Source organism: Corythoichthys intestinalis, chromosome 9 (genome assembly GCF_030265065.1).
Source record: "Corythoichthys intestinalis isolate RoL2023-P3 chromosome 9, ASM3026506v1, whole genome shotgun sequence".
NCBI classification, from domain to species: Eukaryota; Metazoa; Chordata; class Actinopteri; order Syngnathiformes; family Syngnathidae; genus Corythoichthys; species Corythoichthys intestinalis.
Window position 1 is genome coordinate 40483942 of NC_080403.1, and position 27879 is coordinate 40511820.

The 27879-nt window shown below is 39.7% G+C and overlaps 2 protein-coding genes across 2 annotated transcripts in view; one reads left to right on the plus strand and one right to left on the minus strand.

Moving 5' to 3' along the window:
• Positions 1 to 1780: 1780 nt before the first annotated feature.
• cdk2 (cyclin dependent kinase 2) lies at positions 1781 to 19115 on the minus strand. Its single transcript, XM_057846428.1, has 7 exons — positions 18681 to 19115; positions 14824 to 14901; positions 14633 to 14753; positions 14383 to 14553; positions 14184 to 14285; positions 2590 to 2793; positions 1781 to 2496 (listed from the first exon to the last, which is right to left on the minus strand). The coding sequence occupies exons 1-7, from the start codon at positions 18794 to 18796 to the stop codon at positions 2392 to 2394; spliced, it is 897 nt and encodes a 298-aa protein (XP_057702411.1). The 5' UTR covers positions 18797 to 19115; the 3' UTR covers positions 1781 to 2391.
• Positions 19116 to 22061: 2946 nt separating this feature from the next.
• The window catches only part of pmela (premelanosome protein a), a 40487-nt gene continuing 34669 nt past the window's right edge, over positions 22062 to 27879 (plus strand). Inside the window, exon 1 of the mRNA XM_057846426.1 lies at positions 22062 to 22182. The gene's annotated coding sequence lies outside the window, so the exon portion shown is untranslated. The remainder of the gene's footprint in view (positions 22183 to 27879) is intronic.

Sequence of the window (27879 nt, forward strand, 5' to 3'; positions counted from 1 at the left end):
ATGGTTCCCATTTGCCTGTGGGATCCCCAGGTATTTGTACCTGTCCTATATATTAAATATATAAATCTTTCCAATGCTAAATCTGAATAAATATATTGAACATTGAAATAATGGGCGCTACTTTCGTGGTTTTTCACTTATCACGGTGGGTTCTGGTCCCAATTAACCGCAAAAAATGAGGGATCCCTCAAAATGAAAGACTCAAACATGAAAGTGGAGTAAGCAAGCAGTTCCTGAAGGAAGCATTAGTTGATAACATTGACTGGCCCCTACCTACATTCGCCTGACTTAAATCCAATAGAGCACCTCTGGGACATTATGCATACAGTGCCCTCCATAATTATTTGGCCATATGTTTAGGGTCATTGTCTTGCTGAAAGACCCAGTGACGACCCATCTTCAGCTTTCGGGCAGAGGGCAACAGATTTTGATTTAAAAACCTGGTATTTCAAAGCATTCATGATGCCATGCACTCTAACAAGGTTCCCAGGGCCTTTGGAAGCGAAACAGCCCCACAGCATCACTGACCCACCCCCATACTTCACAGTGGGTATGAGGTGCTTTTCAGCATGCGCATCTTTCATGGCACGCCAGACCCACTTAGAGTGTAGGTGCCAAAAAGCTCAATCTTGGTCTCATCTGACCAACTTTGGTCAGATGAGACCAAGAATCTGGGGGTGGGTCAGTGATGCTGTGGGGCTGTTTCGCTTCCAAAGGCCCTGGGAACCTTGTAAGGGTGCATGGCATCATGAATGCTTTGAAATACCAGGACATTTTAAATCAAAATCTGTTGCCCTCTGCCCGAAAGCTGAAGATGGGTCGTCACTGGGTCTTTCAGCGAGACAATGACCCTAAACATATGGCCAAATCTACACAGAAATGGTTCACCAGACACAAAATCAAGCTCCTCCCATGGCCATCTCAGTCCCCAGACCTTGTTTTGTTGGCAAAAGGGTGTTGTACAAAGTATTAACGCCAGGGGTGCTAATAATTGTGACACACATTATTTGATGTCAAATAATTTTTTCTTTATGTGGGATTTTTTTTCCCCTTGAATGAATGCACTTGTATTGAAGGTTAAATTTTTCTCTTTTTTCCATTAAGGTCCCATATTATTTGAATTAAAATATATATATATTAGAAGCTAAAAACCACATCTTTTTCAGGGGTGCCAATAATTATGGACGGCACTGTAGGTCCATCTGGCACAGCCAGGTTGCTCCTCAGACTGTTCAGTCGCTCTGTGACGTCCTGATCTAGATCTGGGACATCCCCCAGGGTACCCTGCGTCGTTTCATTAGGAGCACACCTTGGCGTTGTAGGGAGGTCATACAGGCATGCGGAGGCCATACACACTACTGACCCTCATTTTGACTTGTTTAAAGGACATAACATAAAAATTGTATCAGCTTGTAGTGTTTTTTTTTTTTCACTTTCATTTTCAGTCCGGACCTCCATTGGTTGATACATTTGATTTTCATGGATAATTATTTTTGAGCGACTTGTCAGCACATTCAACTATGGAAAGAACAAAGTATTTAATGAAAATTATTATCATTTAGATCTATAACATGTTTTTGTTAGTGTTCCCTATTTTTTTTTTTTTTTTTTAGCAGTGTATATATGTATATATACAGTATATTTGCACGGGCACCCACAAAAGGCTATACTACTAAATTACCCTTACACAGAATTTTGTGTTTTTGTAAGTTTCCACTTGTTGAAGTTGCAACTATGGTTTCTAACTACGACAGTAAAGAAAGAAAAAACTGAAAAAAGGTTAACAGTTATAAAAACATGTTTATTTTTTTCTTTACTGATAACAGGCAGCAACCAGGGGGAAAAAAGGGATCACAATAGGCAGGTAAAATCTAGAGTACAAAAGATGTGGCAGCCCACAAAATAAATGGTAAAATCTGAAAATAAGGCATACATTGCAATATTACCTGCATATGTACAAATAAGAGATTTTCACTTTGTTAGCTCGTATGGCAGGAAAATAGAATTACCTATAAAAGTCAGTATTTGCACTATCCCGATAACTTGTGCGAACAATTTCTAAATGCTAAAATTTGGACACCCGACAGGCCAAAACCTGAATATAAAACAAGCAGGTGTTTGGGCACATACCTAAAGTATGTCTATGAGGGGCTACACACGTGGAATGGATGACAACACTTAGCTGAACAATGGAAGGTACACAAACATTTAACAGAACAGGTCGGTAGGTCGAAAGAACAGACAAGTACCTGAGCCTAACAGTTGTTTTAAAGCATCAGATGACCTTCAAAAAGATACCACAATTTTATCTTTTGAACCTGCCGTGAAATGAGGTCACAAATGTCTTCTTTAACCTTGAAGTTAAGGGTTTTTAAGGAGGTTTTCCATAATTCAGAGTCTCAGATGAGGAAGAGGCATTGTGACGTCACGGAAGAAGCGATGGACAAGGGCGTTCTTGGCCGATAACCTTTTGTTTGGATCGTAGTGCAGCATTCCCTGAAAGACAACAGGACAACATTATATGTGTATACTAGTATATGAACATTGTATCTTCCTTGTAAGATACAAATAGAAAGGAAATGTTCTGACTTGTAACAAATCTCTTCCATCTTCGTCCAGGAGAGGGACCACTTTGGCAAGATCCTGGCGGGCCCACTTGGGGAACGAAGGTTTGTAGTCCGGCATAGAAGTCACTCCTGGCCACGTGGCCTCGTCGGGTGTGCCGAGAGTGCGGAAGATGCGAAATAGCTGATCTATCTCAGAATCCCCTGGAAACAGGGCCCTCCTGGTGATCTAAAAAAAGATTTCACAAAGTGAAGCGATGATGCAGCATCAAAAGCAAGCCTGGGAGTCAAAATTATCCACTTAAGTGCTCTGCAGAGGGCAGCATTGGGCGAGGCCTTAGGGATAGAGACGGTAGGCATTTATGCAGACTTAGCATAATGACGGAGGAAAACCAAGGAGGGGGTCAACTTGGAAAATCTTCAAGTGGATTGACACGATGAGCATTATTTTCAGAGTGAGAAACTCCAGCATTCGGAAAACCTGAGCAAAAAGGAAAAAAGATATTCCCACATTGTTCAAGGTCAAAAAATGTTCCGAAGGAAAAATTGCTGTCTTTGCTGACTCCCAAATGATGGAAGATGTTATCCAAAGAAAGCTAAACGCAGGATCGGCATTTGACTTCATTTCCTCAACAACAGGGGAAATTAACAAACCATTCCAAGAATATTTTTATTTCTGGTATGGGATAACACTTCTATGAATATTTAGAACTTCAGTGTTGATTGCATTGTTAAACACTGCGGGAAAAAAATGGACCATTCTAAAACATGTCAGACCTATATGGTGAGGGGGCGGGGGCAATCTTCCCACACACAATCTCCCTGAGCACACTGCGGCCCACGGTGAGCAACATCAGATGTGTACGGTATTTTTTGGACTATAAGTTGCACCAGCCAAAAAATGCGCAATGAAAAGGTAAAAACATATATGTCGCACCGGCGTCTAAGTTGCATTTTTGGGGGAAATTCATTTGGTATAATCCACCACCAAGAACAGAAATGTCATTTTGAAAGGCAATTTAGAATAAAAATACAATAGAGAACAACAGGCTGAATAAGTGTACGGTATGATAACATTACATGACTCATAAACAAGGAACTGAGAACATGCCTGGTATGTCAATGTAACAGCTATTTAGAGTTATTCAGATAACTATAGCATAAAGAACATGATAACTATAGCATAAAGAACATGCTAACTAGCAACAATGATATAATAATGTGTGAATAAGTTCACATATAAGTCGCTCCAGAAAATAAGACGCACCCTCTGCCAAACTAAGAAAAAAACTGCGATTTATAGTCCCAAAAATACGGTACATAGCGGCCACACACCAGTATCACGCCTTTTCATGCCTATTAGCATTTCTACTGCCCGTAAATTATCTAGTAGTAAGAGCATTTAATGATTAATATCCATAAATAAAATATCTTAATAAATGTCACTAGAATACACACCAATCTGACTTAAATTGTACCTTATTTTTCACGTCTTAATATATAGGACTTGCTTTTGGTGTACTGATATGTCAGTGCTCTCATCTACTATCAGTGTATGCCAGGGTGCATTTTTAACACTGCACATAGTCTCGTTCTCCACTATCTCATTGATTGAGTTTACAAATTCAAAGGCATAGTTTTTAATTCGCCAGCTTTCTGGTATACTCACATACTTTGCCATGTGATTGCGGATTTGTTGAACTGACACCATTGAAGAATTCATTTTGATGGCAAGTAAAATATTGTCAATGAGAACTTCAACTTGCTCTGGGTCAGATTTTGTTTTGTGGGACAGCTCGTTTCTTTTCTGTCGGTCTTTTGCATTCTCCCGCAATAATGTACCAAGTCTTTGTAATTTTCAACAGCTTTCAAATGACTTTTCTGCTGAATATGACGCTTGAGGTAGTCCAACTTCCATTCAGTCCACATTTTTCCCTCTGAAAACTCACTTGGTACTTTGGCTTCAGTTTCACCGCTTGTTCGTCTATTTGCACATGCTCCGACAGCCACTCAATCTTATATGAACCGCATTTGTTTTTTACTTTGGCTTGGTGAGTGGAGGTGTCGCTGGCCGTTCGTTTCGCCATGATAAGGGGTTGGCCTTTGCGTCTCTGAACTCCGCCGCACTCACGCACTGTTGTCAGCTTGCTAACCTACACTGCGCGTGTAGGCTGGGCAATACACAAGCAATGTCAATGCTATGATTGGCTGCGTAGCGGAAGTGAACCTTATCCTATCATTTGCTGGACACTTGTCACTCACCGAGTTGCAACGCAATTAATACGTTTCTGTTGATTTTTTTTTTTTTTTGTGCGCAGCATTGAATTTCTTGTGCGCAGAGTAGGTGCCAGCAGTGTGTGATTGCGCACGCGCGCAGCTTAGAGGGAACATTGGGCGGGGGGAATCATCTTGAATATCTTTCCTGATAATAAGTAGGCCTATTATATATACAGTGGGGCAAATAAGTTCTCCCACTTGAAAACATTAGAGAGGCCTGTAATTGTCAACGTGGGTAAACTTCAATCATGAGAGACAGAATGTGAGAAAAAAAAAAAAAAAAAAAAAACAGAAAATCACAGTTTGATTTTTAAAGAATGTATTTGCAAATCATGGTGGACAACAAGTATTTGGTCAATACCAAAAGTTCATCTCAATACTTTGTTATATACCCTTTGTGGGCAATAACGGAGGGCAAACGTTTTCTGTAACTCTTCACAAGCTTTTCACACACTGTTGCTGGTATTTTGGCCCATTCCTCCATGCAGATCTCCTCTAGAGCAGTGATGTTTTGGGGCGGTCATTGGGCAACACGGACTTTCAACTCCCTCCACAGATTTTCTATGGGGTTGAGATCTGGAGACTGGTTAGGCCAAATTCTTTAAAAATCAAACAATGAGATTTCTGTTTTTTTTCTTCTCCACTTTCTGTCTTTCATGGTTGAGGTTTACCCATGTTGACACTTACAGGCCTCTCTAATCTTTTCAAGTAGGAGAACTTGCACAATTGTTGGTTGACTAAATACTTATTTGCCCTACTGTATATATGGCGGAAAACAAAGACAACACTGAAAAAGCAGTTTCTGCTCTTGCACCCCTCTTTAAAATAGCTGCTGTATTTTAAGTAGTGTTGCACCGATACCATTTTTTGGGCCCGATACCGATACCTGGCTGTGCAGTATCGGCCGATACCGATACCATTCCGATACCACTAAGTTAGCAAAAAAAAAAAAAAAAAAACACACACACACACACACACACACATATATGTATATATATATATATATATATATATATATATATATATATATATATGTGTGTGTGTGTGTGTGTATATGTACGTATAAGGGATGCAACGATACAGTTAAGTCATGGTTCGTTACGATTTTCGATACATTTCAATACATTTAATGCTCTGAAACAGAAAATACAACTGTTGTTATTATTATTATTATTTTTATTTGCTAACAAGCAAAAATAACTTCAATATAAACAAGCATTTTAGTGCATAATATTTATGTGCTTACTTCTTACTGATCTGAAGAAATTTTGTACATCAGGGCTGAGAACAATCTTTACTGTTTGTAAAGTGGGGCACACTGTTAATTGCTGCAGCTCTCTTAGCAGCTATATTTACCATATAAGCAAAACATCCTATTTGTGGTCCGAGTCCATCTGTAACATGTACTGAATTAACAGTATTTGCCGCATTATCTATAGTCACTGGTATGGATTGATTTGGCCTGCTTAACTTCCATTCAGTCATGGAGGTTTCTAATTCATCAATGTCGTATATGGACTACGTGTCGCTCTGGGCTCACGCAGCTAATAGCAGGGGATCTAATGTAGTACATCTAGGTTGCTATTTGATGATATCTAGTGTGTGTGCGCGAGAGTTGGCATGAGATCTAACATAGGACATCTAGGTTGCTATTTGATGATATCTAGTGTGCGCGCTGCGCCGCTTGTTTTCTGGCCACAGAAGTCACTTCTGCTCATTACTGCACAACACTTATGACAATCGACTTTCATAAACAGGACGAGTTTGAAGTACGGCGCTCTTAATTTGCCACTCATTGTTCATCATGAAACCATGAGTTTGCTTTTGTCTCCCACGGTTTTAACCTTTCTGGTCCCATCGGCGCGATAATAGACGGCGTTAGCTTACGCATGCTAATCGTTTGTGAATGCCATGTTAGATGAGCAGCGTAACGTCGCGGAAATGCATTGTACTTTACATCCTTAAAATTGAAGACGAAGGATTTCATTTCGTTTGGTAATTTCGAGACAAAGACATGTCATGCATCGGGATTTGGGAAGTTAGCTCACGTGGGGAGGACAGTACATTTGCGTTCAAGTGATGCCAGTAAATGGTATCGGCGCCCTACATGTTGGTACTCGTCGATACCGATACCACCAATTCGGGCCGGATCGGCACCCCCTGCCGATACTGGTATCGGTGCAACTTTAATTTTAAGTCAAAAGAACTGTTGTGTTTGATAGAACAATATGTTTGTATGCTGTCCAAGAAGATTCATGGCGCATTAAGACCCCAAACTATTTTTAATCTGTCCCTTTTACCCTGGAAACCCCCGTTTACAGATGTCGCGCAACCGCTTTTGTTTCAACCCAGCAGTAAAAACAATTATATTTATTATTCAAAATGTCTGTCATTTTTAGCATAGAATCAGTAATTGATGTCTAATATTTCGTTTAAAAAAATAATAAAAACGACTTTAAAAATTTTAAAGTATTCACTCGCATATTTTAACTTTTAAACAATTTATGTCACAATGAAAAAAAATGGTGTCTGTAAATAAGTCACGGATATCTACCTCATAACTATCGCTTCATTGTATTTTTTTTTCTTTACTGTCGCATTTCCCCTGATATATTAGATGATAATCGACCCAACAAAGAAAAATGGGGGAAAAAAAAAAGTTTTAAAAGGGTAAATATATGAAAAAGAACATCTCGCCCACTCCTTGTTGTCTGCGATTTCTGCGTTGCGACCCTTGTTATATTACCCTGTTTCACCCATAAAATCCCCCCAAAAATCCGGCTGTGGTGATTCACATCTGTCTTGACACTCGGTGATGTATGCTACATGGAGTTTTTTGATTGAAACAAGTATAATACCTCGTTAAAATCATGGCGTCTTTAATTATGCTCTCTCATGCCCTCACCTCCAGTTAGGGTTTCGCTGTTTATTCATTATTATTATTTTTTTAAATGCCCTCTAGTTAAAAAAAAAATCCCAAGAAAATGGAGATTTTAAGCTTTCCAATGATGCGTCACACATGCATATCGGACCATTTTGAAATTTGGCCATATTGGGGGTCTCAGAGCGGAACTTTAAACCACCGGAGTGTTTTCCGCCATATATTTAGGCCTGCGCAATATATCATTTCAATATCGCCATCGCAATGAGCGCTTGCCCAATAGTCCCATCGCAGGAGGTGCGCTTATTTTTTTTTTTTTTTTGCTTCATGAAAGCAGCAATTGTGCGGAAACATGGCTTCCTGGACCCCTTTTACATGCACCAATCTTAACCATTCACAGCTAAACCCAGTTAGCCTGATTAAACGGTACTATATGAATGCTAGGGATGTCTCGATTGCATATTTTTGTGGCCAAGTCGATTTTGAGAATCTGCCGAAACAGAGTCCCAATCCGAAACCGGATTTTTTTTTTTTTTTGCTTTGACGCTCACACTGCCGAGAACAGCCTCTCAACCTGAGTTGCCACAGCACACTTGAAACTGTACCAGTGTTATTTTTTTCCAGCCATTTTAATTTACGTCTTACTCTTTTGGGCGAAAATACTTATTTGTCTTAGTCATATTTTAGTCATGTTCATCTTCCAAGAATTTCGAATGAACATGACAGACGAGCACATAACTGTAGAGTCTACAAGAATATCACCATTTTCATGATGATAATACACACTCAGTAGGAATATGGAACATTATTTGCAATTAATTAAACTCATCTGGATGCCGCAAACTGTATGTAAAATGTTTTCCAAGAATTTAATAAGACAGAGTCACCGCACTAAATGCTAATGCGAACGCTATGCTTGCTAACGATCACTTAGCACAGACCTTTAAAAGCTAAAGCAACATGGCATATCTAGCCAAGATAAGAAACCAAAACCTACCAAGCAGCATCTGACACATATGTTTCACAAAATGAGCCTGGAATAGGCACAGACTTACTCCTCCGCTTTGTGACTAAGCATCTGTGTGGGGCAAGGGGAGGCGCAGCACGTCACATGAGTGACACGACCAAACACTGCTAAATGCATTCTAATTACACATACAATAGGAACATATCACACATTTTGAACTTAATGACAGAAAGTATGGCGAATTTTCATCTCGGTCTCGTGTTGACAGACGACAAATGTCATCCATCTCGTTATGTTTTAGTCTCCCAAGACATGTTTTCAGCGCGTCATCATCGCCATGAAAAAAATTGTTCGTTGACGAAATATTTTCGTTATCTTCATCGTTGACGAAAACTTACACTGCTGTGTACCAAGCTTAACGATGATTAACACCAGATGCCTCTTACATTCCTAACCATAAAAAGGGACAAATTCTGCAGCAGGATGGTGCTCCATCGCATACTTCAATCTCTACCTCAAAGTTCCTCAAGGCAAAAAAGATCAAGATCCTCCAGGACTGGTCAGCCCAGTCACCAGACATGAACATCATTGAGCATGTCTGGGGTAGGATGAAAGAGGAAGCATGGAAGACAAAACCCAAGAATGTTGATGAACTCTGGGAGGCATGCAAGACTGCTTTCTCTGATATTCCTGATGACTTCATCCATAAATTGTATGAATCCTTGCCGAAGCCCATGGAAGTCATACAAAATATTAAATTTGGATCTCACGGCACCACTACTTAATTCGCTTATGTTATGTAACATATTTTTGTATTTGAAGTACATTTTTGTTCAATTTTCACACTACTTTCTGTAGGTGACAAAACTTTTGTCTTGCAAAAATTTGACCTTTATGTCTTCATTAAATGATCAATCTTTTTTCAGTGAAACAAATATATTTTTATACATTCAACATCATTTGGGAGGCTCTTAGCTTTCAAATGAGCCATTTCTAAAACCAATTGAATAATTAAAAGTCAGGTTATTAGCAATTGTTTCTACAAAATGGATTAGCGACAAGACTTCTGTCTGGGACTGTATACCTGATCCTTTTCACCCGATTCCGATCCTTTAAAAAAAAAAAATGGCGTGATCGGCTCGATTTCTGATCACGTGATTGGGACATCACTAATGAATAGTGTGGTCATGGTGAATCAACCAAAGTCTTTCCCAAACAGAGCTATTCAAGTCATCTGGTGAAAATTCTTCTAGTTTTCATAACACAACATATATCGCGAACCCTTCGAAAGTCGTGATGTCAGTTTTTTCCCAATATAGTCCAGCCCTAGTTCTATTAGTAACAAAATTATGCCACATGATTTGATAGAAATGAAAATGTGCACCCTATAGAGGTGGGAAATCAAGAGACCCCAAAAGTGAAAGTGAAAAAGGTGACACAGCAGACTGGTCCATTTTGGTAAAATGTCATTGTAGCAACTCAAAATGATTCTCAGTAGTTTGTGTGGACCACACGTGCTTGTATTTATGCATGCCTGATCACGTAGGTGCATGCACCTAAGGGTGCATCTCCTCCCAGATCTGGACCAGGGCATCACTAAGCTCCTGGACAGTCTGAGGAGCACACTGGTGGCGTCGGATGGACCTAAACATAATGTCCCAGTGGTGTTCTGTTAGGTTTAGGTCGGATGAACGCGGGGGCCAGTCACTGGTATCAATTCCTTCATCCTCCAGGAAGTGCCTGCATATTCTAGCCACTTGAAGCCTGGCATTGTCCGCACCAGCGTAGGTTCTGACAACCGGTCCATGGATTTCATCCCGAGACCTAATAGCAGTCAAGGTGCTATTATCTAACATGTAGATACAGTATCTGTGCGTCCTTCCATGAATATGGTTTCCCAGACCATCACTGACTGGCATATTTGCCAATTCTGGTTGCCTATAGCAGGGGTCCCCAACCTTTTTCTGCACCACGGACCGGTGTTATTTGGGTCTTTTTTTCACGGACCAGTGTTCTGACAAGTTCTGCAACCCATCAAAAATTGCAATGATGGGGTTCTTCGCATGCGCGTAACGTTAAACATTGCCGCAAAATGCGCAAATGCAGCAATTCCAAAGTTAACACTACAAACTTTCTTGAAAGAAAAGAATATTAACTTACGTTTGATCACGGAAGGACTTGTAGAAAAGTTCTCCACAGATACATCCTGCCATGTTAGCTGCACACAACAACTGCACACCGCTCTCACCATTAACAACTTCGCCTTGTCGTTAAGCATTAATTAAGAAGCCCGCTTCACAAAGATACGAGGTTGGAAATTGTAGCAAGGTTTTCAATGTTGTCGTATCGATGTCAGGATATTCCGGAATGACTTTAATCCAGAACCTCGGTAGAGTTGTTGTCTCAAATGCACGTTTAATAAGGTCGCCCTCGTTTGCGATCTCTACAAGTTGATCCTCCTGTTGCACAGACATGCTCGAATCACTGTTTTAGGGCTGCAGCTGTCGAATATTTTAGTAATCAAGTAGTCGACTGAAAATTCTATCGATTAATCGAGTAATCGGATAAAACATTTTTTTAGGTAAAGCGCAATTATTAATATACATGAAAAAACAAGACATTTCTTCTAATATTGAACCATTTTCAGTCAATCAATGTCTTTATTTTCGATATACATTGTTGAAAACAGCCAACAATTGCATCTCAGATGTGACTAGAATAAATAGACTAATTCACTGCTTTTACTTAAAAAAAACTTCTAGATCATATAAAAAAAAATATATATTTCTTACCTAAAAATGTCATTACGCTTGATAACACACATCACTTAAAAGTTAGGTGTTTTTCCCATGTGTTTCAATTAGGGCTGTCAAAATTATCGCGTTAACGCGCGGTAATTAATTTTTTAAATTAATCACGTTAAAATATTTGACGCAATTACCGCACATGTCCAACTCAGACAGTATTCTGCCTTTTGGTAAGTTTTAAAGCAAGGTTTTTTGTGCTGTCTAACAGCGAACTCTTGTGGTCGCTTTGCGACATGGTTTATTGCTTTCTTGGCAGTTCAATATGGCTGCACGACGTCTCGGGCTGACGCCTACGTGGTAATGTTGTGCTTATATGATCCTTGGACAAGATTTGTCCGTAAGTATGGTTGTTGTAAAGAATGTACATATTATGTTAGTAAGCGAAATGTTATATTTTTTGTATGAGACGCTTTTTGTTTATGTTTAGTGAACCTGTATAGCGTGCTAAGCTAACGTTGTTGCTAATGCAATGCTTGTGTACTTTTTTTTGGGAGTTTTACTACGGTCTAAAGAGGACAATGGTTTGAGGCCATTTTATTAATAAATCAGATGAAAAAGGAAGAAGTCTGATTATTAAGGCGTCGTTCACTAGCTTTGGAAAAAGTAGACGCTTCGGAGTGAGGACAGCATAGACAGATTTAAATGACAGAAGAGTGAAATGCCCACTACAGTCCTTATGTACTGTATGTTTAATATATATATCCATCTTGTGTCTTATCTTTCCATTCCAACAATTTATTTTACAGAATATATATATAATTTACGGAAAAATATGGCATATTTTATAGATGGTTTGAATTGCGATTAATTGCGATTAATTACGATTAATTAATTTTTAAGCTGTAATTAACTCGATTAAAAATTTTAATCGTTTGACAGCCCTAGTTTCAATAGAATTTCCATTTGTGTCAAGCTATTTTTAAGTTCTAGTTAAGTTTTAAGTTAGTCTAAACTATAAGTCCTGAAAGGATTTTGAGTTTTTGCAGTGTTCAAAATAAATGTACGTATGATACCTGCTGTATTGGAGCATATTCGGGACCAGTGCTACTTGGTGTTTTATCCAGCAATGACTACTGAGCTAAAATTGACAGTTAGCATTATTAGGTTTTTATTTTACACCCCAATCACTCTACAGCACTATGTTTTCAGATTAAATAAAGCCTGTATGTAAGACACGTTAGCCACGCATCGACAGTGGTCATATTAATAGAAAACTAGCCCTCAGCAAGGCTAACGTTACGTGAGCTAGTGACAGTAACGTTAATGTTATTTATTAGCGCTATGTAGTCTACTGCTTTAAGATGGCGGCCGTTCTCTAACACCGCTCTGTCTGTCATTTCACAACTAGTTCTACTTACGTATGATATCTATGAGACGCATCAGAACTTGGCTTCCTGCTACCACCGTAGCAAGCATCATGCGGGCGTAGTTTTTAGCAACGTCGGCGTAGCTTGAAGCGGCTGTCGCCTGCAGTAAGGTTTTTTTTTTTTTTTTTTAATTGGTTCTTCCTCTACGCACGTGACGTCAGCGCGCTGTCCCGCACTCCGGGCAAAACGTGACGCTTAGAGCTGGCAAAATTAAACGATTCCTCGAGGTGAACAAAATTACTCGGATCAGTTTTTTAACTTGAATTGCTCAAGTGTTCGTTTCAGCTCTACTCTGTTTATTCACAGACTGGTCACGAATCCACTCCTTCACAGTTCGTGGGTCTTCGAGGTTGTAGGCTCGTTTCGCTGTAAAAATATCTCCAAAGACGTCTGTTTTCCAGTCATCTTTGCTCGTGTGGGGGCTAATTATTTCTGGGACAAATGTGCTGCGCCCCTGGCTCGGTAATACGTTATTATCGAGGACAAGCGCACACAGATGAATTATATACACAAACAAGATGTACTGCTAGCAGTCCAATCAATGGATTTCTATGACATTATTCTAATCCATCCCGTAGTATTATATCTAGAGTAGACAGGGATATTGGTGTGTTAGGCAGGGGCACAGGGTTAATTCGGTAAGAATGCAGTCGTTATTAAATTATTATTTCTGTGCGGCCCGGTAGCAAATGCGCCACGCAGATGTAGCAAATGCCAGTCGAGTGCTATGGTACTGGGCAGTGAGCATACGGCCCATTACAGGACGTCGGGCCCTCAGGCCACCCTAATAGAGCCTGTTTCTGATTTGTTTGGTCAGAAAAATTGACACCAATGGCCTGCTGGAGGTCATTTTTTTAAGGCTCTGGCAGTGTTCATCCTGTTCCTCATCGCACAAAGGAGCAGATACCAGTCCTGTTGAAGGTTTATGGACCTTCTACGGCCCTGTCCAGCTCTCCTGGGGTAACTACCAATCTTCGGGAATCTCCTCCAGTCTGCTCCTCAGTCTGTCCAGCAGCTCAGTGATGCCCTGCTCCAGATCTGAGAGGAGACCCTCCAGGACACCATCCGTCATCTCATTAGGAGCATGCCTATACATTGTATGGCATGCGTACAAGCACGTGGGGACCACACAAGCAAACATTATCAGGAAAGATATTCAAGATAATTCCCCCACATTTGGATCTTGGGCGTTTCCGGAGTTTTCTTCTAATTTTTTTTGAGCAGTGTTTGAGCAGTGTATTAAGAAGACATCACTCAGTTCACACAAGTGAGAATGGTAGTCATGTGCATGTCATGTCGAACCCCGGAGGAGACCCTTACCATTTCAGCAAAGATGCAGCCCAGACTCCAGATGTCGACGGCCGTGGAGTAGAACTTGCAGCCCAGCAGGATCTCCGGTGCTCGGTACCACAGTGTTACTACCTGACACACATACAATAGAGTTGGTAATAAGCATTAATAAAATATATACAGGAGGCGTATCACCTCCGCTAATACAGAACCACATTAACTCATTTACCTCGTGTGTATATGTGCGCACAGGGACGCCAAACGCTCTGGCCAGTCCGAAGTCAGCCAGCTTTATCTCGCCTTGAGCATTGATAAGCAAGTTTTGAGGCTTCAGGTCACGATGGAGAACCCTATGGGAGTGACAGAACGCCAAGCCTTGCAGCAGCTGGAAGAGATAACTCTACAAACAGAAAGAAAATGCCAATTTATCTCAGTTTATTCATATTTATCCTCACTACTGAGGTGAGATGGATATTTACCTTAATCAGATCGAGCGGAATACCAGAGACTGTGGAGGAATCCATAAATTTTTTTAAATCCTGGTTGAGGAACTCAAAGACTAGGTACAGCTTATTTTCCGTGTGGATGACGTCATGCAACCTAAAGTATTAGAACATTTTAAAACTTGGAAATAAGGAAGGAACAATGCAGGCTTCAGTTGTTTGCTTACTTGACAATATTTGGGTGACTGAGCTCCTTGAGGAGGGAAATCTCACGGATGGCGGTGCTTGGAACACCCTCGGTTTCCCTGAGTAAAAAGAAACCCAAAACATTGCATATTACTAATTTTGCTAAACATAAAATAACCTTTTTAGCCCTGATAAAATAATACAGTGCTACGCTTTGATGATCACTGTGAAGATATTTCAACAATATTGTTATTCGTGTGATTGTAGCATGCAATGGTACTTCTTAGAGCCACATTTTGAACACTAGGCCCCCTGCTACTAAAATTACTTCATTTTGGGATAATTTATATTATTACGTCTACATTCCTATAAGTTTTTAAAGGCATCCACTGATAGTAAGACTTGTCGTTCTTAAAAGATAAACATTTTTATGAGTTAAAATAATTTGATATTGACACCCATCTTGATGTTTTCGTTTTGATACAATTTGTAAATTTAGTTTAACTAGTAGGGCGCCATTGTTGTTGAAGTCTGACGGGCTGGCTGGGTGGGAGCCGTGGCTCTGGGTTGGCGCCCGCGTGGCGTCTCCGCTCGTCTGTGTGGCTGTCGCGCGCCTGGTGGGGCTTGCGTGCGGCTGGATTTGATGGGGCGCGCTCGGGTGGAGGGTCCCGGTGCCGGGATTGGCGATTGGGCGGCATAGGGTCGGTCGCCAATGGGTTTATACTCACAAGGGATTCACACAATTACTGGGATCAAGATCACAGAGCTGATTTGTGTACACTCTACTCCTTTCAATCACTTATCTTATAGACCTTCCCACCCCCCTCTTTCCCTGTTCAACAGGCCCCCCACATGGTGTCAACCGGAAATACATCTAGCTGACGATAGCACCAACATATTAGTAGTTAGTGTAGACTAAGAGTGTGACAATATCTCGATACAGCGATATATCGCGATATTTTGCAACCCGATAGGTTATCGATATGCTCCCGCCAAGTATCGATACTTTTATTTAACATATTGGCCATACAATGGAGTATGGATGCTGTAAACTGCTCAATGTTTGTTGAGCAATTCCTTGGCGGTCCACTAGGGGCGCTCAGAAGTGGCGGTGAGGGTAAAGTGCGCACAAGTTGTCTAGAGAAGGAGAGGTAGCTCCAAGTGGGTTGAAAAAATAAAAAAGCTCAGTGAGAACGGTGGAGGAAAAAATGAGAAAAATATTGCTACAAATCACACATGGGGACACATTTTAGATTTTACACCAACAAGAAAGGAAGTAAGGTGAACAAGGACTTTGCTGTATGCAAGAATTGTCTAAGAAAAATAAGTTTCACTGGGAGCTGGTGACGTAGTGGACACCGGAGTTTGTGAGCTTCGCTTTCATCACTTGAGGTAATAAAGTTTTGCAATGTAATTGACTTTTTAATTTACATGTATTATTTTGATGACATTTGATGTTGAATGATATAAAATAAACCAGGACCCTAAACTGGATGAAAATGAATATCGAACAAGCCCACATGAATTTACCGATTTATTTGATATTATTTCAGAACCACTTTCCATCTAGTTTACTACACAAACTGTTATTACTGTCATTTTGATACAATAAGCTATAAAAATGGTTTGAATAGGTTCCAAGATATATAAAGTGATGTGCATGATAATTAATGTAGCCTACATATTAAAAATAGGTATTTATTGAATTTTTAATTTCTATACATTCAATTCATATATTTTTTTAATTCAATACTTCCAACACAAAAAAAAAATCAGGATTTCAACTCAAACACTATGAAGTAGCTAATATTTTTTGTTTTATTTTGTTGTTTTTAAGGTGAGGAAGACTGTGACTGAGCAAGTCTGACATCTTAAATGCTGAAGCAGATGGCGGAAGTGCTCAAACCAAGCAACAAAGGTAATATACAAAGAAAAGACCCACCAGTTTTATCATTGCCCCACTCCAAGCTCAACTGCTGACACCTACGGCACTTTTTATTTATTTATTTTTTTTTTTTTTAAAGATTTAAAACTTTAAAGAAATTAAGGGTGCCCGTCATCATGATCTCTCAAAGTGACATCAGTGGTCGTGGTTTGTTTCCTCTATATAAGCAGGGGCACAATTTGCAGTAGATTTATATTTTACAGCAATGTTGCACAGAAAAGGTGTCACTGTTTAATAAATGACTTAAACAGTATTTTTTCTAATTTTTTTTTTTTTTTAATCGTTTCAACAGTTGTATCGTAGAATGTCATGTATCCAATTTCTGACCAATATATCGATAATCGCTGTATCGTGATATAATCGTTATCGTGAGCCTTGTATCGCGAATTGTATCGTATCGTGAGGTCCCCTGAGGTTCCCACTCCTAGTGTAGACGTTCAATGTATTTCTTGTTGTAGTGTGTGTTTCTCTTCTTCTGTTCCCCCATAACCCCTTCCTGTTCGCTGCTTTGTCATAATAAATAAGGTATGTTGAATGATCACAATGGGAGTATGTCAGACTCTCAATGTTAAACATTAAAACTATTCAGACCATCTTGGCACTTAGACTTCCATTGTCCGTGTCAAACAGCTGAACAAGACAGGTTTTTTTTAAAAAAATAAATAAATAAAAAAAAAAAACATCTTGATGTTTTCGTTTTGATACAATTTGTAAATTTAGTTTAACTAGTAGGGCGCCATTGCTGTTGACTTCGCCGTCATAAACATATCATCTGTTCAACCCGTTCAATTAGAACCCAAGAGGAACATTAATGAGCGTGACATCACAGCACTGTTAATATTTCACAAAACGAGCAGCAAAAACAAAATTAACAGGAAAGACGGGATGAGATGAAAGTAGGAAAAAAAAAACGTTCTACCAAAATGCATATTTGACACCCAAAGTACTACTGTGCGCTTTCAGCTTGTTTTGTTTAGATTCCGCGTCTTAGAGGAGGAGGGCCAAATAAAAAATGTAAATCATTTTTGCGTAGGGTGGCTGCCGAGGAGGCAATACCTCCAATATGATTTCGCATTTATACAAAATTAAAAGTTACTAAACACTATAATCATTATTTCCCACCAGCTACTCCAGCGTGCTTAGTGTGTCTGGCGGTGGTACAACGTGTTTTTTTTCCTTCTGGCAACTGTCTGTGTTGAGAAAGAGAGTATGTGTATTATGTAAACATGATTCAAGTCATACACATGTACTTTTTATGGAAGATAATTCAATTATTTTTGTTCCGATGGTAATAATGTTGAGCTGTGGCTTTGGGTTTACACTCCCCTAAAGGACTGCATTTATTTTAATTTTGTTTAGAATATATATATACATATATATATATATATATATATATATATTTTTTTTTTTTTTTTTTAACTTTACATTTTACTTATGTTCAGATTTGTTAATACGTTTTGAAAAATAAAAATCCTGTTCAATTGATTTTTTTTTTTTTTTTACCCAGATATTTCATTATATTTGTACAACTATTTACTCCAGCGACCAAGATGAAAAGACAGAACTACTAAACGCTCATACAAAACTGTCCACCTGTTGCAGTTCACACAACAGAATAAATCAAGACTTCCTGAGAGCACAACAGCTTTTTGTTCAATTTAAAAGTCCAGGCCAACATTTTCCAATGGGGAATTTGTGAGTTATCTGGGAAGAAAAAGTACTTCAATTCCCATACTCTTTCTGACTTTTTTGTCTGCTGCAGTGAGATTTTCTTTGATGTAATTCTACAAAACGTACACGCTTGAATTTGCCCTTTCATTACATTTAAACCCAACGTGGCAGTATAGTAAGTTCTCAAGTAAAAATCCTTTGACATAACGTCTTTTAAATACACGAAATACACGAACACAAAGAGGGGCTCTGTGACCCACTGAAGCCTCCCGGCTGACTTACGTGTCCAGTCTTATCTTCTTGAGAGCGACCGTCTCTCCCGTGTTCTTGTTTTTAGCTTTGTACACAACCCCGTAAGTGCCCTCTCCTATCTTCTCGACCTTCTGGAACGAATCCATTTGTTGACTCAAGTTTCCTACAAGCTCCTCCGTATAGTTTTTGTGCCCACGCTAACTCGAGCGGACGGACATTCGTCCAAACAACTGCTACTAGTTCAAACTTGCCCGCGTTTTCAGTACACATACGCGCTGCCGCCAGAGGAAGGAGTACGCCGAGCGTCAAAGTAGTCGCCCGGGGTAAAACCGAACCCCCTTGCTCGCAGGGTAGCAACTCTATTCTACTAAAATGTATAATTTGTGCGGCGAAGAATTGAGCTTTCTTGCGGAAAAACAGAGAAAGAGCGTAGCAATGTTTCCCGCGTTGCTAAAGTGGACGCGCGTTTTGGTGTCCTTCGCACACCGATTTTCGTTGGGCGGTGCTTCAGTTATTTCTTTAATCACATATTCTGCGGTGTTCCTCGTCAAATATACTAAAATGAATTTGTACATGTTATTCTTTTGTGTACAATTTCTTCTCAGTTCAGATACATGGCTTTCGCTGCAGTCAAAGAACATCATAATTGCTCTTTAAATGTTGTTCGAAATATAAATCAAACGCCTTTTGTCCTCTAAGGTCGCGTGACGTAGTGACGTTTACGTAATCTTTGAACCGTTTGTATGTTGTGAAAAAAAATCTCTTCAAAGAGAACATATTTGAAACGCAAGATCTGCCACTGAAACGAATTAGACATTTCTATGTAAAGTTAGTGATTTTTTCTATTTTTTTTTTAATTGAAGCATTTTCCATGATTTATTATTACTTATTTCCACTACTTTTTGTTTTTGTTTTTAACTCTTCTAATGCGGCTTAAGCACAGTACTATTGCATTAAATTGTGTGTGTTTAAAAAGTTCTTTTTAAAAAAACGACCCACCCCTCCCAATTTAAAGTGCCTGTGACAGCATAAAAAATATCTTAAATAGCATTATTATCGGAATTAGAATAATATTTTGAGACAATTCAACTATATATAACAATTTGGCAAAGCGCAGATGACGAGAAATGAGTTTTTTAATCTGCCGTTTAGACCCGCCTGTCATTATAGCGCTCTAGCATCCCCAGCTGGATGATGACATCAGCAGGGTCGTGATTTCATCTGATTGAGAATTCAACCCAATAGCCACGTTTACATGCTGACTTTTATTCATACCGATTCAAATCATTCCGAATGGAAATTTCAGATCAGCTGTTTACATGTCACTTCATCTATTCCGATCCAGCGTTTACATGTGTCTGCCTTTATTCCGAAAGGTCGTTTGACAACTGCCGTCTGACATGCGCAGATTAATCAAAACAAAGCGTCACGTTGCAAAACATGGAGATCGATCGTCCGAGTGCTGCTGTTTTAACTTTAACCCACTTGTTGTGTTTGTGGGGTCGTATCCGCTTCTGCTGTTTTGCTCTTTTGCCTTGTAGTAGCCGGTTTTCCACCGGTTTCTAATCTGGTCAACGCTCCGGTCTATTCCGGCTTCGTGTAACCTCTCGTGAACTTTTTTAAATAGTTCACTGTTCCTCGTTTTACGCCCGTCTAAGCGAGCAATTATATTCAATTCTTTTAAAGTTTGAATTAAATACAATCTTTCCGCCGGACTCCAATTAGGTGCGCTGTGCTTGGAAGCCATGTTGCAAGTGACGTTACTTACGTCACCAAGTCACGTCACCACGTCAGTACGGAGCATGTGCAGAAAGAACGCAACCAGACACCATTCCGCTTTCCTGTTTACATGATATAATTTTACTTCTAATCGGTTTGGGAAAAGGAATATTCCACCCCTGTGAATCGGAATGAAATTCCATTCGGTTTGGGCCTGTTCATTCCGAATGAGGTGTTTATATGGAACACATTTATTCGGTTTGAACATCTAAACCGATTGTAATTGGAATATTTGGCTCCATGTAAACGTGGCAAATGAGGGAGAAGATTCAGAACGGGGAAAATACGGTAGAGAGCAGCAAAATATCATGATTGTTTCAATCTCTCAACTCCAATATTTTTACAGGATATTCTTTTTATCTAAGTATTTTTCCCCAATTGCTAAATAAATGGTATGGTCATGACAAATAACAATCTTGTGCTAAATGGAATATGAAGTATTAAAAATGCATTTATTCAGTACAACATGGGAAAATTACTGCATAATGGTCAAAACTGCCGACTTCTTTATCTCCCGAACAGTATTTTATGCCACCGGAGTTAGTCCGGCTTTTGTCATTTCCCTGCCCCGGCTCGGGAGCGCAAACAAAACTGGAGGCTTGACAGTTAGCAGACAAGCTACCCTGAACCGAGCAGCTTTTGCAAGTCTTATTCTCACCTTTCGAAAAGGAAAAATCACACAAAACTACCCCGACTCATGTCACACTTGGCGGCGGGGTTGATTGCTTTCACCGATCATCCAGCCATTACATTTAGGTGTATTTTGATTTTTTTTAAAGTGCGTACGACAGGAGAAAAAAAGTCTTAAATTGGATTATTATGTGAATTAAAATCATATTTTGAGACGATTCGACTATATACAACAATTTAGCAAAGCGCAGATGACGAGAAATTAGTCGGTTAGCCACGCCTACCATTACAGGGCTCTAGCGTCCCCAACAGGTGGATGACATCAGCGGAGTCGCGATTTCATCTGATTTAGTATGCAGCCCATTGAGGGGGAATTATTCACAACGAGGAAAACGCGACGAAGAGAGCGGCAAAATGTCATTGTTTGTCTCTCTACTCCAATATTTTTACAGAATATTCTTTTTATCCACGTATTTTTCCCCAATAGCTAAATAAATGGCTTGAGAAGGACCAGTCAGCCCGTTGAGGGGGAATTATTCAGAACGAGGAAAACGTGACGAAGACAGCCGCAAAATGTCATTGTTTCAGTCTCTCTACTCCAATATTTTTACAGGATATTATTTTTTATCCAAGTATTTTTCCCCATAGCTAAATAAATGGCATGGTCATGACAAATAACAGTCTTGTGCTAAATGGAATATGAAATAGTAAAAATGCATTTATTCAAGACGACATGGCAAAATTACTCCATAATGGTCAAAACTGTCGACTTCACCTTTACCGTCGCACCTTCCGAACGATATTTTATGACACCTAAATTGGCCTTATGTCATTTCCCTTCCCCGGCTTCGAAGAATATAAACAAACCAAGAGGCGTGACAGCTAGCCGACATGCTAACCCGAACCGAGAGATGTTTCAAAGTCATCGAAGCGGAAAATCACACATAACTGGCCCGGATCATTTCACATGACGAATGGGTTGTCATTTGTCTTTGCCGATCAGCAAACTGCCCGGCGGAGAGCAATTTACAGCTCGTTACCCTGCTACTACGGACAGGAGAGCTGCCAGGGAAGCAGCTGGACAATGACCGCTGAACATTTACACGCCAATCCATGATCAAAGGTAAGTAGTCCTTTATTTAAAGAAAGTTTGTAGTGTTTACTTTGTAATCGCTGTATTTGCGGCTATTTTTAACTCAAAGTTGCAATTTCTGATCGGTCAGAAAATTTGACAGAACGTTGTGCACTTGAAGAGGGAAATAAGCCGAGTATACTGGTAGTGCTCTCCCGGCGGAGGGATGTGCGACAAGACGCCGGTCGTTGACCGAAGGGACAAGGAGCATGTCACAAAACGCAAGCCAAATACATATTAAAATGATCCCAGTATTTGACATAATACAAAACACGACGTTTACTCACTTCTTCGTAAGTCCAATGGTCCCACAGTAGTAGGGCTTGTTTTGGCCAATATCCACGGTGAATGGTAACCTTTTGAAACCCCAAAAAGGCGCACACACCTCTCCCTCCTAAAGCAAGATTTTTCAGCTGCCGTTTGGCTGGCGTGATGCGAAAAATAAACGTATTAATCCGCAAAATCAGTTGAATCCTCAGTGCTTCTCATACAACAGTATGACTGTATAGTGACGAGGACTCCTTCCTCCGTCAACATCACAGCGCCCTCTTTCTCAACTCGAGACTGTTGCCGGAAGTCACTCATTTTCATGGCGCAGGTTTCAAAAAACTAAATAAATATAGTGATCGCTTCCACACACATCCAAACAGTCCATTTCATTCAGGAGCATAAAATAACACGCGTATTATGAAATAAACATGCTTTTTCTTGTCACAGGCACTTTAATGCTTGCCATAACTTTGACATCTAAATACCTTGAAACTCAGAGGTGGTGTTCAAATTTTGAGAACTAATTGTAAAATGTGGTATATTTGAGGAACGACAAAAGGGGGAATTAATTTTGGATGGATATACGATAAAAAGTGATTTCTAACCAAGGGCGTAGGTTTGCATTGGGACGGTAGGGACATAACACCAGCAACTTTTAAGAATGCTCAGATTGTCCCCACCAACTTTAAAGCAACCTTATTTGCATTAAATATACTGTATAGGTCATTTAGATTGTCTTCCCATATGTCGTAAGGATAGAATTGACCCTACCATTACGATGTGAATTATTTACATGTTCAGACTTTGATTTACCTCTTTTCACTTGCTGAATGTGCCGGTACATTTTTTCCCCTCAAACGCACGTGTGATTGGCTGATGACTTGCATTTATTTAAAATGTATTTATTTATTTTCTAAAATATTTTATTCAGAAATATTTTTATTTGCAGCCTATACAGACATTTTTGAGATAATCATACATTCATTGTAGACGAGGTAAAAAGTTTTAATTTTTTTGTTGCGTTTAGCTGTGCTCATGGACAAAAGCAGTCGTGCTTTACCTGAAGGAAGGCTCCATTTTATTTATTTTTGTTATCCCCAGACTAAGAGTTTTTTTTTTTTTTTTCCAAACCTACGCCGTTGTTTCCACCCAATAACATTGCTGACACTCTAGCTTCCTTGCAAATTTTCAAAACACCATGTTTGATTGTTGAGGGCTGTAAATTGTCCATACGTATGACAGGTTGTTTAGCCATACATTCGCTCCCTGATTGGTTGGTGACAAGTCAAAGGTGTACACTGCCTCTTTTTTGCTTAGTTGACCCGCAACCCTAAGGAGAGGGATTGATAATACCATTCAGAATTTTTAATGGATATCACATACTTATACCAGTTAACCTCATTTGAAATGAATTGGGATTTATTGTACCTTCAGTAAGATAAAGGCATGAGTGTGTTTTCTCAACTAATGCTTTGGACTGCATTGCAATAGGTGTTATTTTCCTGGAAGGTCCAGAGGCTCTAATGTAAGAACCTTAGTGGTGTGTGAAGTCAGGTGCTCTGTGGAATTATTTGGTTAGCACATGAGAGGTCACATGCAGTGCAGCCTCACAGTCTGGCTGGCATGAGACTCTTGGGAGTCAGTACCTGCGAGGAACCACCAATCACTATCATGTACTAATGGAACATAATGGTTCTTCTTTCACTTAGTGAAGGTTGTTGGTGTAATTTGTAATTTTAACTGTTTTTCCATTTAGGGGAATGTACATTCATAGGACACATCTGTGCTTCTGTATTACAAAGTAATCAACTTTATTGTTTTCCTTTATTTTCAGTGTAATGAAAAAGCAATGTAAAATGTAAAAGCAATATTTATATCACATCTCACAACTTGGCCATTTTCCATCAGCTGTTATTTCTATTCACTGCTATTTTATTTTGGAGTTTGTTTCTGGTATTTGGATTTATTTATTGAGATAAATTAGATGTACCATAATTTTTGTACTAGACGCCGCTTTGTAATTCCCTCATTTTGAATCCTGCAACTTAAAGTCCATTGTGGCCTGTTTGTTGAGTTATTTGGGTTAATAGGTAGCACTTTATTTGATAGCGGCGTAATAAGACTGTTATAAGACCGTCATATTTATGACATGACACTATCATGCTTGCTTGATGGTTGTCATTTAGTGTCATCCGGCAAATTCTTTCACTAACTCCATTTATGTCCAGCTCAGATCTTTTACATCCATTCAAAAGTGAAATAATATGCTGGATGACACAAAATGACATCTGTCATAAGCATTCATTAATGCTCATGGCAGTGTCTTGCCAGTTAGTTCTTATGACAGTCTTATGGCGACACTGTCAGATAAAGTGTGTACCAAATACCATAAGCAGCAATTAATGAAAAAACTAGAACAGTAACTGAAGAAATAATTAGCACAGAACATACATTTTGATTGTAGTTCACATCTGTGGCGCTGCTATGCATGCTAGGAGGCACTTTGGACAGCAACAGTGTTGACAGCAGATGGCAGCAGAGGTTGACTGTTTCCCTCAGGGGAGCAGTGATGGCTAATGAAGCAATGAAGCTTTGCAGCCAATTGGTTCAAATCTTCCTGGGTTTGGTCTTATGACAGTCTTATGATGCCGCTGTCAAATAAAGTGTTACCAGTTATCATCTTTTGGATGTAAATATCCCGTAATACAGTGAGGACAGCTGCGGCTTATAGTCCAGTGCGGCTTATCTATGAACAAATACCGTTTTCGTGTCAAATTTGGTGGGTGGCGATTTATAGTCAGGTGGACCTTGTAATCCGAAAAATTACGGTAATAATTTTGCTAGAGGTAGTGTGCCTTTAACCAAAGTTAAAGCCAAAAGTTCTGTAAATATCTAAGTATATTGTTTTTTCTTTTTTAAATGTTTTGTTGGAGATTTGACATAAACTAACACACAAACTACAAACACAAACTAACTCTTAGTCACACAATTATTTTGACCTAATTTATCCATGAAATACCATGTCCATGTCCATGTCCGGACCCCTGGCTGGATAGACGTCCTCGCTGCTACCCCCGTCTTATCTGGCTAGATGGACCTCTTCTTGCTCCTTTACTCCACTGCATTTTTACGGACTGTAACTTCGCCTGCTAATTCCCCTTAGCAGTTCTGGGGTTCCTGTCTATCCGTCCTGGGAGTGGATCTCTCCTGACTGTGGTACTCCCCGAGGTTTCTCATTTTTCTCCCAATTGACTCTGGAGTTTTTGGAGTTTTTCCTTGCCGGCATGGAGGGTCTTAAAGAGCATATGACACGAGAAAAAAAGTCTTAAATGGCATTATTATGTGAATTAGAATCATATTTTGAGACGATTCGACTATATACAACAATTTAGCAAAGCACAGATGACGAGAAATTAGTCTTTTAATCTGCCGGTTAGCCACGCCTACCATTATAGGGCTTTAGCGTCCCCAACAGGTGGATGACGTCGGCGGTAGACTGGGCTCATCGGTTTTACTATTCAGCCCATTTAGGGGGAATTATTCAGAACGAGGAAAACGCGACGAAGAGAGCCGCAAAATGTCATTGTTTCAGTCTCTCTACTCCAATATTTTTACAGGATATTCTTTTTATCCAAGTATTTTTCCCCAATAGCTATATAAATGGCTTGAGAAGGACCAGTCAGCCCGTCGAGGGGGAACTATTCACAACGAGGAAAACGCGACGAAGAGAGCGGCAAAATGTCATTGTTTCCGTCTCTTTACTTCAATATTTTTACAGGATATTCTTTTTATCCAAGTATTTTCCCCACTAGCTATATAAATGGCTTGAGAAGGACCAGTCAGCCCGTCGAGGGGGAACTATTCACAACGAGGAAAACGCAACGAAGAGAGCGGCAAAATGTCATTGTTTCTGTCTCTTTACTTCAATATTTTTACAGGATATTCTTTTTATCCAAGTATTTTCCCCAATTGCTAAATAAATGCATTGGTCATGACAAATAACAGTCTTGTGCTGAATGGAATATGAAATAATAAAAATGCATTTATTCAGGACGACATGGCAAAATTACTCCATAATGGTCAAAACTGTCGACTTCACCTTTACTGTCGCACCTCCCGAACGATATTTTATGACACCTAAATCGGACAAATGTCATTTCCCTTCCCCGGCTTCGGAGAATGTAAACAAACCAGAAGGCGTGACAGCTAGCCGACATGCTGACCCGAACCGAGTGATGTTTCAAAGTCTTCGAAGCGGAAAATCACACATAACTATCCTGGATTATTTGACATGACGACCCGGTTGTCGATTGTCATCGCGGATCAGCAAACCGCCCGGCGGAGAGCAATTTACAGTTCGTTCCCCGGAGGAGGGTGGCTGGAGTTGTTGTGCAGCTAACGTGCTGCTGCTAATGAGCATTAGGAGAGCTTTTTACATCAAACATAAGTAGTCCTTCATTTAAAGAAAGTTTGTAGTGTTTACTTTGTAATCGCTGTATTCGTATTTGACATAATACAAAACAAGATGTTTACTCACTTCCTCGTAAGTCCAATGGTCCCACAGTAAATATCCACGGTGAATGGGAACCTTTTGAAACTCCAAAAAGGCGCATACGCCTCTCCCTCATACAGAATGATTTTTCTGCAGCCGTTTGGCTGGCGTGATGCGAAAAATAAACGTATTAATCCGCAAAATCAGCTGAATCCTTCGTCCTCATACACAACAGTACACTGTAGCGTGAAGAGGACGTCTTCTACCGTACACGTCACAGCGCCCTCCTCCTCAATGCAAGACCGAAGCCGGAAGTCACTCATTTTCATGGCGCGGGATTAAAAAAACTAAATAAAAATAGCGATCGCTTCCACACACATCCAAGTGGCCCATATCATTCAGGGGCATAAAATACCGCGTGTATTATGAAATAAACATGCTTTTTCGTGTCATAGGCACTTTAAGGATAGGGGATACCCAGGACTTGAACTGTATCTATTCATCTTTGTTGCTTCATTTCTAATTGTGTATCATATTGCCTCTGCAAAGCCCTTTGAGACATCTGTTGTGATTTAGGGCTATACAAATAAAATTGAATTGAATTGAATTGAATTGAATTGAATTAAAATAGTAGGAAAAAAAGGGAATTATCTAGTTTTACTTCAAATCGATGTTAGGGGTTTATGCTGCAATCATATCTCGTTTCATTTCAAATCCACCGTGATGATTCGCAAGGAAAGAACATTCCGCACAACATGCGCTGTGCAAATGATGTCCGAGTGGATTTTAGCATAGTCTTAGCATCAATGATTGCTTGTTCCCTCATGAATTTAACTATGTCAGGAAGGAGAATCGCCCTAGTAAATGGAGCACGAGTGCGCCTGTGCTTTGGATGACAGCTAGTATGAGTAGCCAGAGGTGGACAA

Excerpts from the sequence above, each read along its gene's own strand:
- cdk2 (XM_057846428.1), bottom strand. The coding sequence starts at position 18,796 with ATGGATTCGTTCCAGAAGGTCGAGAAGATAGGAGAGGGCACTTACGGG. Across the intron at positions 14,554-14,632 it reads TTCCGCTCGATCTGATTAAG|AGTTATCTCTTCCAGCTGCT; the intron begins GTAAATATCCAT and ends TTCTGTTTGTAG. Across the intron at positions 2,794-14,183 it reads GCTGCATCTTTGCTGAAATG|ATCACCAGGAGGGCCCTGTT; the intron begins GTAAGGGTCTCC and ends ATCTTTTTTTAG.